At 37.9% G+C, this 14,473-nt stretch overlaps 1 protein-coding gene and 1 long non-coding RNA gene across 3 annotated transcripts in view; one reads left to right on the top strand and one right to left on the bottom strand.

Moving 5' to 3' along the window:
- Nucleotides 1-112: 112 nt before the first annotated feature.
- Nucleotides 113-14,473, top strand: part of LOC135298926 (uncharacterized) — a 47,466-nt gene continuing 33,105 nt past the window's right edge. Inside the window, exons 1-3 of one of the 2 annotated variants that reach the window (XR_010360977.1) lie at nt 113-249; nt 1,167-1,222; nt 6,306-6,387. This is a non-coding gene — a long non-coding RNA (uncharacterized LOC135298926). The remainder of the gene's footprint in view (nt 250-1,166; nt 1,223-6,305; nt 6,388-14,473) is intronic. The other variant, XR_010360978.1, reaches the window with a different exon arrangement.
- Nucleotides 788-14,107, bottom strand: BDH2 (3-hydroxybutyrate dehydrogenase 2). Its single transcript, XM_064417107.1, has 10 exons — nt 13,105-14,107; nt 11,647-11,727; nt 10,048-10,126; nt 8,064-8,160; nt 7,431-7,539; nt 6,193-6,253; nt 5,421-5,534; nt 4,839-4,897; nt 4,056-4,148; nt 788-2,860 (listed from the first exon to the last, which is right to left on the bottom strand). Exons 2-10 carry the CDS (start codon nt 11,716-11,718, stop codon nt 2,807-2,809), a joined length of 738 nt encoding a protein of 245 aa, XP_064273177.1. The 5' UTR covers nt 11,719-11,727; nt 13,105-14,107; the 3' UTR covers nt 788-2,806.

The following is a 14,473-nucleotide window of genomic DNA, read 5'->3' on the forward strand; positions in this document are numbered from 1 at the left end:
GGCCACGGTCCGAGCTGTCAGGCTGGTGAGAGCGATGGGAGCAGTCCTGAGCCCATCCAAGGCTTGGATACCCGTCAGGGCACCCAGGAGGAAGATTTTTGTCTCTTTCGTAGCCAGTCGCCCATGACGTTCACGGCATCTTTCTGTGCTGCCTTTCCCATGGCTGTGGTTCCATGCATAGGGAAGCTACACGCCATCCTTAACCCAGACTACAGCACTGGAGAAATCGGAGATTAGGTGCAGGAAAGGGTGAGGAGCTGTTGCTGATTCTGCTCTGGGTGCACACAGACAAAACACACTGGGGCAGGCAGGAGAATTAAAAAAAAAACCAAACCAACCAATCCCCAAAACAAACACAATTTGCATATTTATTTTGTTCCCATCCCAGCGTTAAAGATCCCTTCTTAAAGATAAAGCAAGTTATCCATCTCATTTGTAAGTGCACGTGAGGTAACAAGGCAGACCTTGTCTTTTTCTCAACCTTAAATTTGCAAGCTGCACTGAATCCATTTGAAAGCAAAGTCAAATGCCACATGTGCTTTGCTTCTGGTGTCATCACACAGAACTAAACTGACTACAAGTCCAAGGGAAAATGAAAGAATTTTTTTTATCAGATTAAATTTTCCAGAAGGACTCAGAATCAGGGAAGTCTATTCCTCTCTCCCCCACAAGAGAAAACTTTGACCTAGAATCTGAAAAGTCAAAAAGCCTCTTTATATTATCACTGGGGTGGAAGGAAAACAAAGAGAATTACCCAGTTCCATTAAAAACAGACCATGGAATTAGGTCACGAGAGCATTAAGAAGCATTTTCCTTTAATAATTCTTGCAAGTCTGCTGAAAAACCTCATGACATTGGAACACATTTCAGAGTTGCAGCTGCTAACACCTCCATGAAAAGCACTACTAATAAGGCAAGAGGCAGCAAAATGCTGATTTTTACTTTTCTTGTCCACCAGATTTTTGGTCTACCATTAAAAAAAGCCCTTTGTGCCTTTAGTGCAGTTTAAAGGCAGGTGGTACTTATTTTCTTGCACAAGTGCTTTGACAACAGCAGCAGCTGTTTTTGAGCAGCAGCTCTACTAAGTGAGTTAAAGGTTAAGTAATGATGGGTAATGTGCAATAAGTATAATGATTTTTCTCTCAGATTCTTAATTATATTTTCAGAGTACACAGTACACCTTCCCTGTGTTACTGCAGCGGGGGAAATTTCTCTTTTCAAGGTAAGCCTTCTGCATCTACTATAAAATAAGGACTTTGGCCATCATATTAAACTCTGAAACCATTGAAATAATGTTCTGCCAGCCTCAATTTTTAATATTTGAATTTATATCAGTGAACATTTTTGGAGCAATTTTGGATAACTTTGGATTTGTGCCCCAGCGTGATCCTGCTTGGCTGCCAGGGTCACTTGATTGAAATATCAGATTCTCTAAAACCCCATAAACAAACTACACAAGGTCAGAATGCTCCAACCATGATTAAAGGTAAACGTTAAGCCCATAATGAGCCCAATGAAGTCAACAGCCACAAAACTTATAAAATTTAGATTTACATACAATTATTTTAAAATTATTACATACAATTATTTTAAAATAAGAGGCCAGACTTTAACTAGATTAATTTCATTATCTTTGAAATCAACCAATTTATATTAATGCTTTAGGTGATATAGAAAGGCAATTACTTTATAAACATGGCAGTTATTCTTATAGAAACACACACAATATTGTACATTTTTCCTGTGCTTTGATTACTGATAAATCATATTTGGTAGCATTTAGTCCTTAATTCCTCCCTCACATATACATGTATGTAATGTATATGAAGTTATGTATTAAATTACATAGAGTTTCATTTATGAATTAGATAAATGGAACTATGTTAAAGGTAACCATATTTACAGGCAGTCAGACCATGTAATTCATGTTGGTTTTAAGCAGTATGTTAGCAAAACAAATGCTTTGTGAATTCAGGTTATTCATTGCCCTAGATCCCTGGTCAGGACCTATGTTTTTTCCCAGAGTATGAAACTTGACAATAATAGGTTTCTATTTCATGAATCAAAGCAACCACGTGCTATCACAATAAAAAACATCATCCCATATTCTTGATTCTTGCAGAAGCAGTACTTTTCAGAGAAATTTTCCTTGTGCTGTAGTGTGAGCTGTATTGGTACTTGAGACAAAGGCATAGAGCACCAAAGTGCAGCACCTAGCAACACATTTTACAGAATTTGTCCAATATTAGTACATCATTTTGGGGACAAACATATTGGCTCTATCTAGAGCCAATCCATTCCTTTTGCTTTTGTGCTGCAAAGCATATTCATGAAGATCCACCCATCTGTTTAAGAATACTCCTCTCACATATACTCCCATCCATACCTGCTAGAGTATTGCCCTTGTATAGTTGTTCCTGTACATGAAAATCTAATTGTGAGTATTTAATTTCCAAATACCTGGTAAAATGAGAATAAAGATAATAACTAATTGCTTTCACTCAAATTTTGCTTAAAACACAACTCAGATTTTGTAACATGAATAATAATTTTGGCCTCTTGAAATCTTAAACATTAAACTGCTGTTCTTTCATGTTTTTGGAGTTGCCATAAATTGAAGCCACATGAAGTATGTTTTACTCCAGTGTTTCTCTATTTAAGGAAAAGTTAATCAGTAAGATCAATCTAGAGAGAGCAGCAAGTTTGTTTGGAAAGCCATCACATGCATGATCTCAATCTTTGCAAGAAACACCATCCTAATTTTTTGCCCATCATAGTATGAATTTCCATTTGCAGGTAGAGTCAATCACAAGCTCCATCCTCCATCGATGATTAGTTCATTACCAGTCACATAGGCAGACTGAAATTACATAAAATAAACAATGATTTCAAATAATTTTTTTACAGCTGTTAATTACAGGGTAACACTTTTTCTTTAAATTAAAAAATATGCTGTCTTTTTATACACTTTTTTTGTTTTAAAAAAATTCCTAAGTAAGTAATGTAATATCTAAATAGAAACAAACACAGACATTGAAGCCTCTTACTTAACTCAAGGAAGTGTGGCAACAGTATTACTAGAGGCATTAAGATGGTAATGCATCCTGAGAGTACAAATTTACAAAAGCTAGACTTCAGATATCTTACCTGCAGGAGTAAATACCTTGCACTGTGATGTTATTAGGTCTGTTCAGCTGAGTAGAATCTGACTAGGTCAGCCAATTATTATAATGGGACCTAACTAAAAACTTAGATTATATGGATAGTGGCATAAGCAACTGAGCTATTGACATTCTTCCCTATGTCACTGCTGAAACATGCTGAATACATTGAAAAAATGGAATTGTTTCCACACCATTGAAAACTCCAAGAGCAGACTGGAAAAAATTATTAGCATTATGGAAATGCTAAAACCAAGATGAAATTGAGAAACAGACTACTGATAGATAGTAACATTAATACTGAGCTAAACCCACTGAAGTATTTTGACATGGACATTAGGACTGCTGGACATGTCCAGACAAATCCAGTCCAGTTTTTAGTCTCAGTAAATGTATAGCAGCTGAAATAAGGTTGGTGTGTGCTCAGTAGTGTTGGTGCTGTTTGCAGTGGTCTTCAAGAGTCTGGTGTGTAACACCCACAGTGAGTCTGTTGTTTTCCTTATGCTGGATTGGCAGATTCCCCTGAGCATTAGCTAAAATGTCCAGCAGCTCTGCTAATTCTGCCTCCTTAAAGCATGATCTAGCCATGGTGCAAGCTTGGTAAAGCTGATAAGCTCATTTTGTTCACCATTCAGGAGGGCCTGGGGTCAGTCAATTTGCTCAGGTGACATGAAACCACCAGGCTGTGGCAACCAAACACGTAATGCCTTCCAATCACTGTCAACATTCAGAATACCTTTTGTATTGCAGGATGAACTCAGTTAGAACATACTTTGGTTTTAATTTTTGTAATAATCCAGCTCAAAGAGAATGTAAATTGTCCTGAAACAAATACCCTCTCTACTGTGAAGCAGCAAAGTAGCTGTGACAGGACATTTTATTGTCTATACTTACTTCATCAGAGGCCAAGTACACAAAGAGATGGGCCACTTCTTCTGCAGTAGCCATCCTGCCAGTCTTCTGTCTGGCCAGAAAGTCCTTCAGTGCCTGGATATACAAGAGCATTTGGTTTATCAGAAATATAAAACCAGTTATTTTTACCTATTGACATCTACAAAGCAATATTGGAAACAGGCCTCTAGTCATAGTGCACTAAGTAGGGAATTAAAGCTGGAAAAACATAAAACCAACAGGAATGTGGATTTTGGGTTGAAAAAAATTACATGACTTTTAGAAAGCAGCTAAATCTCTGGTTTCAGAATAAAGCCAACATAAAATCCTTCTTCCTCTGGTGGTAGATATTCCCATGTCCTTCAAATGAGAACTTGCCATTACCTAATAAGGATGGTTAAGCATCCCAAATAATCTGGAAATGCATAGGCCAGAATGCTCTGTCTGTACTGTTTTTACACTACCTTGTGGCTGACACATGCCACAATAGAAGATGTCCTCTGCTTTTGCACTGGACACTGTAACCAACACTTGGAGTTGCTTCCAAGTGGATAAGAGCACCTCTGCATTCACTAAGCAATATTATCCTTCTGAGGCTTCAGTTCTGGTCTGGCCATAAGGCTTTGGTCTCAAAGCTGACCACACTTTCAAATGAGGAGCAATGTTAAGTTATCCACAGTACTCTGAAATTGAGGACATTCTTGAATATGGGCAGAAGTGTAGTTATATATTCTTTTTTTAAAAGAGAGTTAAACATATAACCAAGCTAATAAATTGCTTTCTCACCTGTTCTGGGTTAGGCCGGGCTTGGATTCTTTCCTGTAAAGATGGTGTGTCAACAGTTCCTAAGCAAAATTTTAAATTCAGTGTTAAAAATTAACTGCATCAGCAATCACAACAAAAGTTTATTTGTTCTATTTGTATTTCTTAGCACCTATGTGTAACTTTTTAATATAATTCAGGAGAAACACTGCAAAGCCACCAATAGAGCACAGAATTTTAAATTTCCATAGAAGGCAAGAGTTGTGAGAATTAGATTCAATACTTCTTGTATGGTTAAACAGTGGTCAGACTGTTAGCTAGCTCTTGCCTGCCTCTATCTTCTGAGACTGCATCTTTGAAAAAAAACATTCAAATACTGTATAATGTGTATGTAAAGTGCAGATAGTAGGTTAATCAGACTAAACATCCAGTTTAACCACAGAATAACAACTTTTCTCTATTAAGCCTTTCAAGCATGCTCTGTTCTTGTAGACTGCTGATAACTTCAGTTACCACTTGCAAGTCTATTCTTTTTTAAAAATGCCAGACCAAATCTGGCCTTCTAGTATCTGCTCCTAGATCATAGGGTAATGTAAGGACACTTACCAGGACATATGCAGTTGCATCTGATGCCTTGTTCAATGAAATCAGCAGCCACAGCCTTTGTTAGCCCAATAACTGCTGCCTTTGAAGTACTGTAGACACACCTGTTCACAACTCCTAACAGAAGGTCCCAGTCAAGGCAGCACAGAAACAGAGTTAAAAAGGAAAAAAAGAAAGAGCCAAGATTGTTCAGTAAGCACCTGCTTCTGGGCTCCAGCATTTCCTGCAGCAGCTGTAGCCTCTCCATAAGGGCAGGCTAGCTGGAATGCCAACTGCCAGAATTCTATTCAGGTGTACACCAGAGGAAAGCACAATCTTTCAATAGTGTAAGTCTGGGGACTACTCTATAAAATGTAACAAGCAAAGATTTAGGAAAAGCAGAAATCCATCTGTTAGTCATGAGCAGGCTTCTTTTGAAAGCATAGTTACAGCACTGAAGTAATTGTTATTTCTTCATCATATCTCTGAAGAATATATGTACTAAGACATCACTGGTAGTAATGTCTTTTTAGTTAGTAAACAGTGGTGAAAAGGATGCTACAAAACATTCAAAAAGCTCAGAGGTAAAGATTTTGGAGTTTCTACAATTTTCCATCTGTGTCCTTGAGTTTATGTTTGAGTTGAATGCATTCACTTTTTTTCCCCCTAACTGATCCCTTCCCAGGACTTAGAAATAGTTTTGAATTTAGAATGTCCTCCGAGTTCGAAGTTGCACAATATTTATATCATATATCCATCACCTTAAAGATTTACATAAGGAACTCTAGCTACTGACCTTTGATGCTGGATGCCACAGAAGACATATTTATAATATTTCCAGATTTCTGTTTAAGCATCTGCAAAAGAGTACTCAGGTCACCCAAATGCAAACTGTTTTGTCATCTGCAGGTTCAGCAAAACAGCCCACAGCAGCTCACAGAACACCCTTCATGCACTTGATACACAGGGCAACAAAGCTCAATTGGCACAGGTAGGTGCCATTGACTGAAGCAGTAAGGCAGAGTCTGAAATTCTCCCTCATTCCCTGAGCCATGTCAGGATTGAAAACTACGCCAGGAAAGGATTTTTTTCTTGGGTTGCCACCTCTCAGTCATTGCCCTCTGTCACGACAGTAGGTTACACCACACAGACATCTGCCCATGCCATCTACCAATGCAGCAACTCAGTGATCACAGTGAAACTCTTCTCATTTTGGAAAAGACTAAAGCACAACACTCTAGCATCTATGAATTGTAACTAATTTTCCTTAAGTTACAACCTTTTTAAGCATCCTAAAATCTGATATGCCTGAAGTTCTTAAAAAAACCCCAAACTTTGAAAATTAAGTTCAGCTAAGAAAAAACCCACCCCCAAACAAACTAAAAACCAAACCAACCAAGCAAAAAGAACTGGAACAATACTGACAAGAGTAGTTGTCATCCAGTCACGGTCACAGCTTTCAAATCTAGCCTTTGCATTTACAGGAATGCAAACGCCTTTTTCAGTCCACAAATTTTTGTAGACCCAAACTTAGCAATTATGTAAAACCAAGAAATATCTTCAAGCTGCTACATTAATTGAGCTGTTGTGCTCTAATCAGCATGTTAGTATCGGCATCCTTGAATTTTTTTACAAGATAGTCTCCAGAGCTGTATAAAACTCATTTTCATACACATGATTTATTAATACTTTGTAGCAGTGGTATTGTGCAGCTGTGTGCTCTAATATAATACATTAGCACTGTATTGCAATGTCTCCATCACTGCTCTGCATGAAGTCTGAAGTATTTTAGCTAGTTTACATAGGCCAACTCCCCAAATAAATCTTCTCTGCCATATCCTTTAGATAAATTATCTACTTGAAATATTATGCAATGCAGAGAATGTTTTACAGTAGGATCACTGTAATCTAAGGGCCCCCTTATCCAAAGTGGCACACTTGTATTTTGTATATTGTCACAGTGGCAACAACTCTGATCTCTCACACTTTAAACAACGCAGCAGAAACTAAACGTCATGGGCAGCCAAGCCTTGCCTTTGGAAGGAATGTCTTGATCATTAGGTACATGCTGCGAACATTGAGGTTCATCGTGAAGTCCCAGTCTTGCTCCTCGCACTCCAGAATGGTTCCATGATGAACAAACCTAGAATGAGTGCAAGAAGTGGATTACTGTCGCTGGTTTACATTCCTGTGGCTCTTTTCCCACCACTATTTTGTAGCAATTAACTTCTCCAACCTTGAAAAGAGGGGAATAAGAGCTCCTTTGAAGAATGCAAGCAGCAGTGTATTTCTTCTGATAAGTATCAAGGACACAGAGCAGACTCAATATGTGCAAAAAAATTATGGCAAGAGAAGAACAAAAAAAAAATAAAAATAAAGAACACTAGCAGACTGTCAGGCTTTGTTCACTGTTGTGCTAGAAGGGCCAAAGGCATCAGTACAGGGTACCCCTGGAGTGAGGAAAACATAAGTTCCAGAGCTGTTCTATCTTGGCCTGAGTTATGTGGCTGTGCAAAAAAGGGTCAGTTTTGATGAAAACACATGAAGGTTTGTATTAAGAGTATAAAATCCATTAAAACATAAATAAAATGTATTGAAGTCATAGAAAGTAGTCCTGGAGGACAGGGAAAACTGGAAAAATAGTAGTAGCAAAGAGAATTTTGTTACCCTGCAACGTTACACAGGACGTCAATCTTTTCAATCTCCTTGGCCAGATTTTCAATCTGCTCCTTTTTGGTGACATCCAGAACCTGTATTTGAATGCCTAGAAAAAAAGAGAGCGTTTGTTTCAATGTATTTGATTAAGAATTAGCTGAGTATTTTCTGATGTGCTGAGGACAGCACTTACAGTTCAATTCACTCAATGATTAAGTTAGTGCCGCAGTTAATCTGGGACAGCATATCATGCTATTTAAAATTTCAGGAGAGAATTAAAATTATCAACTCTTTTAATTGTTATACAGCATGGCAAGCAGATGAACTAGCTTAATTTACCATAAAAACATTCTAAATGAATTTGAATTCCACTATACTCTTACACAGAAGAATTACAGAACCTATATAATCATAATGAATCTCATGCTCATTATCATAGAATAACACCTGGAAATAGTTACATGTGTCTTACAGTGCCATTACATGCCACAGTCTCATATGTAGTTGATGGCATTATAAATGAGCTTTATATAATTTAATTAATAAGGAGAAATTATTTTGCATAAACTATTAAAATCATGAGGGCAGTCACACTGGAACAGGGTCTTGCAGAGGAAATTCCATCCTTAAAGATGTTCAGAACTTAATTAAACACATCCCTGAGCAACCTGCTCTAACCAGTGCCACCTTGAGCACTAGGTGGAACTACATGGCTTCCTGAAGCCTAACCCAGCAGATAAGATTCCATGAAACACTGTAAAACTGTCTGTAAAGCATCCGAGTGTTGTCAAAGGAGAATTTGATTTGAAATGGAAAAAAACATGGGTTTTTTTGAAACCAAAGCAACAAGCCCATGAAAAGGCTTTCTGTGCCTTAGTTAAATGATAGAGACACTTTTGAAGAGATTTGTGTATTCGCTCAGGCTACAGGCTGGTGATTAACATCACATTGGAATTACCTCTCCTGGATAAAATTCAAAGACCTCAAAGTGTCAAGTCTTGATGTATTATAGATTGATTAATTACATGTCTAAATCATGGAAATGGCTCTGAGTACATGGAAAAATATTTCATTCCTTGTGAGCATAATAGCAGAGGAAAAAAATGTAACGTTTTCCCAAATACCCTCAGAAGGAACCTGAAAAGCCCTCAAGCTCCCAAACAATTACAAAAGGATTGCTTGTGTGAGCTCCAGTTGGCAGTCTGATATTCATGCTAAAAGCTGTGCCAGCTGTGGTTTTGTGTATTTTACCGTCAGCCTTTAGTAGGAATTCTTTAAATCCACTTTGTTCTCTCAAATCAAGTTAGAAGCATTGTCAGCTATAAACTATATCCAAGTCTTATTTTTATTTCAAGATTGAAAAAATACTTTTTAGCGTAATATCCCACTTGTGATTAGAAACACACCTGTGCAAAACCTGCTCTTTGAAGCATGTTCCTGTGGTGGCAGTACAAAAACATCCTTCAGGCATGAACATTTGTACCAACAGAATAGGTGTATCTAGTGTTGCTAGAATTTCTGAAGACATATGGATTCTACAGGACAGTAAGGAATGCATTAAAAGGACAAGCCAAGTATAGACCATAGAAACACAAGACACTAGGTCTACCTTTTTGTATAGTGGGATGTTCTCTTGATCAGAGAAAAAAAGCATTCCATCTCTTCCAGAGTGATGCACTTGATAATCAGCCTAGTGGAGCCAAAAGGTGACTGAAATGGGTGCTATTCTGGCAAACATCAACTTCTGTGACACAAGAAAATCAGTTATTCCACATGTCTGGAATAATACTCTGATATGCTGATGTTGCAAAATTTACATGCCAAATCTCTGTTCTTTCACACCACAGCATAAAGCAATGCAAACATTGAAAGAACAAGTCTGGATATTTTCTTTTTTTCCTGTCTTTTTCAAGCTTTCCTATCCTCAAAATGTATCTCAGACAGCCTACACAAAAGTTGTAAGAGCTGAACTAATGCCTGCTGCAGGGCCATTTACCTGGATATTTCCCCAGTTCTTGCAGTTTAGACTCATTGATGTCTGTAGCAATGACTTTGGCTCCTTCTTTAGCAAAAGCCTGGAGAACACAGAAGCAGTTTATATTTAGATATTCCAGGTCATACTGGAAATAAAACCTGTTTTCTTTTCAAGTGCTTTTTGGCTTGAAATAGAAGCCAAGCCAAGCTGAAGGCGGCTGATCTCTCAGTTTTCATTCTGGGCATATCAGGGAGTTGCACACAACTACGTAACTTTGTGTGATAAGACAGATTTAAGGTGTTTTCTCTAAAGGAAGGAATCCATAAATAAAGTGTAAGAACAGTAACCAGACTAAGATAACTAAGATAATGGATATTATTATTGCCCTTATTAGCTGCACTAGTAAGCAATAGGGCTAGAATTGTCTGTATTGTTAAGATTTAAATCTAACTAATTTAAATCTAATTTAAATCTATTGCTAGATTTAAAGTTACAAAATTTGACAGGTAAAGGCAGAACTTGTAAACAAGGATCTTTTTAACAAAATCCTTTGTATCCAAGTAATTGGAATAGAAAAATATTAAAAGCAGCATGACTTTTGATATTTAACCAGAGACATTGCTTCATTCTTGATGGTCTCCTCAAAAGCGCCTCTTTCTTTTTATTGTGATTACTGATAATCAACATCTAACAAAGTCTGTCAAAAGTGTTCTGACATCTTGGACTTAGCCCATTATCTTCAAAATAGGTGTCCCAAGTGCAGCTTAAGAGGATAGTGACATGAAACATACCAGGATTCCATGGCTGGTTGGGTATTACAAAGTGAAACCATCAGGAGGATTACCTGCTCCTTGGAGTGAGTGATTCCTGTAAGAGCCAAGATCAGCAGCCTTCTGTGTTCTCAAGCACACACATGAGAAACTAACCAGTCTGGCAAAAATGCTAGAGGAGCTTTTCCTGAGCTGGTAATTACATTACAGAGATAACAAGATAACTCTACTGGGTTTTTTATTTGCCATGGAAAAGGGAAGTAGCAGGAGAAGAACTGGTCAAAAGGAGTTATGAGCTAACTGGAAAGTTAATACGTACCTTGAATTCTGTTTATTGGTAATCAAATAAAACTTGTAGAGGGCTTCTTACAGCTGCTCATTGTAAACAATGTGTTACTATCATGTGAACTTGGTTATTCAGTCATGAATATAGGTAAAATACCTTGGATTTGCTGTAGGAGATCCTCACAGTATCTAGCCTTAGACCAGGAAATACTCCCTTTATCATCTCTATTTACTCCCAGAACAAAGCAACAGAGATGTTGAAAAAAAAGGTACAGGCAGTACCAGCCATATACTGTTAGAAAAGCAGATGCAGCTGTCCTTAAATCTTGTTCTTATCCTTGTCTAACATCTCCACTCAGAGTTGAAGATTTTCATAAAATTAAACAGCACAAAGCCTGCATGATACAGCATAGTGGCTACATTATTCCCTGATTTTTTTCAGTGTGTAGTCCTGGCCTCATCTGTGGTTTATAAATTCAAGAACTGGTTTGGTGCAGATGTCACTGGACAAGCTAGAACGAGAGACGTTGCACAGGCCCGGCAGAACAAACATTTTCCAACTTACAATGGCAGCTGCTCGGCCAATGCCCTGTGCTGCCGCAGACACCAGGATGATCTTCCCGTCCAGCCGCCCCATGGTGCTGACCTGCACAGGCACGGATGGCACAGACATTAACAGAGATAAGCCAGCACCAGCCCCAGCAATCAGATGCAAATACATTCCCAAAACTAGACACGATCCAGGGTGTACCTCTGCCATCACAATTGTCCTGTTTGCCTGCCATGTGACCCTCAGTTTTCCAGGGTTCTGAGAGGCAGGGCTGCCCCATCTTTTTTTTTTTTTAGTTGTACGTAAAGGATCTCAAGAAGTCAAAAGGCATTTGAGCTCAGAAGTTAAGCTTTATTACAACAGAAATTGGATTTTATTTTTTCTTAAATGTGAAAAAAAAAAGGCCAGGATGAAACAGCAGTACAATAATTCTTAATCTACTGTTCCCACTATCAATGCTATTCTCAGAAAGCAGGTCTGTCTTCTGTTTCTCTACAAACCTTTTCATGTCCTAGACTGCAATACATTCCACACAATGCCCTGGCTTTGGTATCTGCCCTCAGTTGTCTTAGGAATTTTCCAGCACAGCAGGCTCCCAGCCCCAGTAAAGCAGGAAGGTGTGGGGGAATGAAGCCCCCAGTCTTGCCTCTTGTTCCGTGTTCTCAGGGAACACTGAGTGTTTTTGGGGCAGTTGGGAACCTCTAGGAGCTGCCACCTTAGTCTGGATGGAGCAGCCAAAAGGCAGAATACAGCCCTGTTCAAGTGCTGTGTTAGGTTTAACAAAATACAGCATGCAAAAATGCAGGCAAACAAGTGAAAACAATTACCAAGTCTCAAAGAACTTCCTAAAAAGTGAGGTCCCCGTGTTCCAGTCACAGCACAGTATCTGGGGTTAATTAGGTTCCCCATAAGCAGAACTCCTGCATTCTCATAATCCTCCAAGAAACTTTGTCTATGTATATATGGGTGTAGAAATGTGTCATAAGAACAAAGTATTTAAATATACACATAAATCCAACACACCAAGTACTTCACTGGGAAGTTAAAATAAAGGTGCCATAATCTTCCCTGTGTCAGCAGCCAGTGCTGTTCTCTAGAGATGCTCAAATCCATGTTGTGATTCAGATTACGGAGTCAAATTTAGTGCCCTACTTCTTGAATCAAATATTCTTTTCTCTTATTTTGATCAGAAATAATTTTGTTAGATGTTTTTCTTGACAAAAGTTGCAGCAAAACCGTTTTCATGAAGGTTACAGATTCAACACATTAGACTTCTGAAGCAACGTAATGGAAAAATTCTTTTCTTTCCAAAAGCCACCTAGATCAGTTCAATTACTTCCCCAAATTGCCTTAACACGTGGGAAGCAAAATGCATTATAAATACATTTTTCAATCAAAAAAATGGGTTTTATGAACATTTGCCATACTGCTTCTATGAAGCATTTAGAAATAAATAATAATACAGTCACTCACCAAGAGATCTCAAGCAGCTTTGTTGTATTTACCGACCCTTGTACAAAAGGAAGCTCTACAGTTTTTTTTTTCCCTGTGCTTGTTGGGATTTGTAGTCCAACTGCTAAGTTTCTCTACACAAACGTAATTTCCTGTTGAAACATTGAGATGCTGCCACCTAGTGAAACTCAATATTTTAAAAAAGTGCAATTTTTCTCCTGCACACGAAAGGACACAAAAGTATCACCAGTATTAGCTGACTCTCTTACAAGGGAAAAGAGATCAGTAGGATTCTCACCAGAAGGCCACAAACCTGTTTTTCCAAGTAATATCTTTTTGCAATATAGACTATCAAATTTCAAATCAGGACAAAACTTAAGTGACTATTTTTTATTGCTGTTAAACTGTATATTTACCAACATGTCTTTTGTTTCTAGTGGTTTAACTTGCATATGTTAAAGCAGAGTTAATATCATTAGACTGAAAAATTCTAGGACAAACTAATTTACCTATAAGCTCACACTAGGCTTAAGGCTGCCTGATAGTATTATTAAGGAATTTGGTGTCCTGCCTAAACATCAGTTAGTTCTCAGAAAAGCCACTTCTGTGGATAAACTGGGACACACATACACAAAAGTTCAGTTTATCCTGCCTTTCTGCTAAACTATGATAGCTTTTGAGGCTTTCTAAATCAGCTCCCCAGTAAACACACCTGTAATGACTTAATTTGCTAAAAGCATTTATCCTTCTGCCCCTAAGCTTTTGCCACCCGAATTCAGCCACCTGTTGCAATAAGTTTCTGCTTTTTTTAGTTTAGTCGCCAGAAAAATCACCAAACCCAGTTGTTCCAAGCAAGTAATAATTAACAAAAAAAAACCAATGGAAATTGTATATAGAAGATGTAGATCTATATATACATCTTCTTTGTGATTCTGGAAGAAGAAAAAAAACCAGTCTGATTGATTTATTAGAACACCAAAATGCTAGTGGCCAAATGGAACCTTGTTCATCACAGTGGGAAATAACAAACCAAACAAAAAAAAAAACAACAACAAAAAAAAAAAAAAAAAAACCCAAAAAAACCCCAAAACAAACAAAAAAAACCCAAAAAACAAAACCAAAAAAAACCAACCCAAAACAAACCCAGACAACTTCCAACTGACCTCAAAAAAAAAAAAAAAGAAAAAAAAAAGAAACCACCACAGAGCCACCAGCACTTTGCATGTCAGAAAATAAATACCTGTCGCTGTGGTCAGAAAGGAGACGTTGCAGCACCCAACTCTGTAACAGTATTTGGAACTTGTATCTTTTTACAGGCTCATCATGCCTGTAAAAACTTCCCAAAACACATTCCAGGCCAGAGATTGAGATAAATCCTTGCAATTTGTTA

This window comes from Passer domesticus, chromosome 4 (assembly GCF_036417665.1).
Source record: "Passer domesticus isolate bPasDom1 chromosome 4, bPasDom1.hap1, whole genome shotgun sequence".
NCBI lineage: Eukaryota > Metazoa > Chordata > Aves > Passeriformes > Passeridae > Passer > Passer domesticus.

What these genes read in the sequence shown, in the direction of transcription:
- BDH2 (XM_064417107.1), bottom strand. Translation starts at nt 11,718, where the DNA reads ATGGGGCGGCTGGACGGGAAGATCATCCTGGTGTCTGCGGCAGCACAG. An exon ending in TCAAGACATTCCTTCCAAAG is followed by an intron (nt 6,254 to 7,430) that starts GCAAGGCTTGGC and finishes ACTCTTTTGCAG; the next exon opens with ATGCTTAAACAGAAATCTGG. An exon ending in ATGCAACTGCATATGTCCTG is followed by an intron (nt 4,898 to 5,420) that starts GTAAGTGTCCTT and finishes AATTTTGCTTAG; the next exon opens with GAACTGTTGACACACCATCT.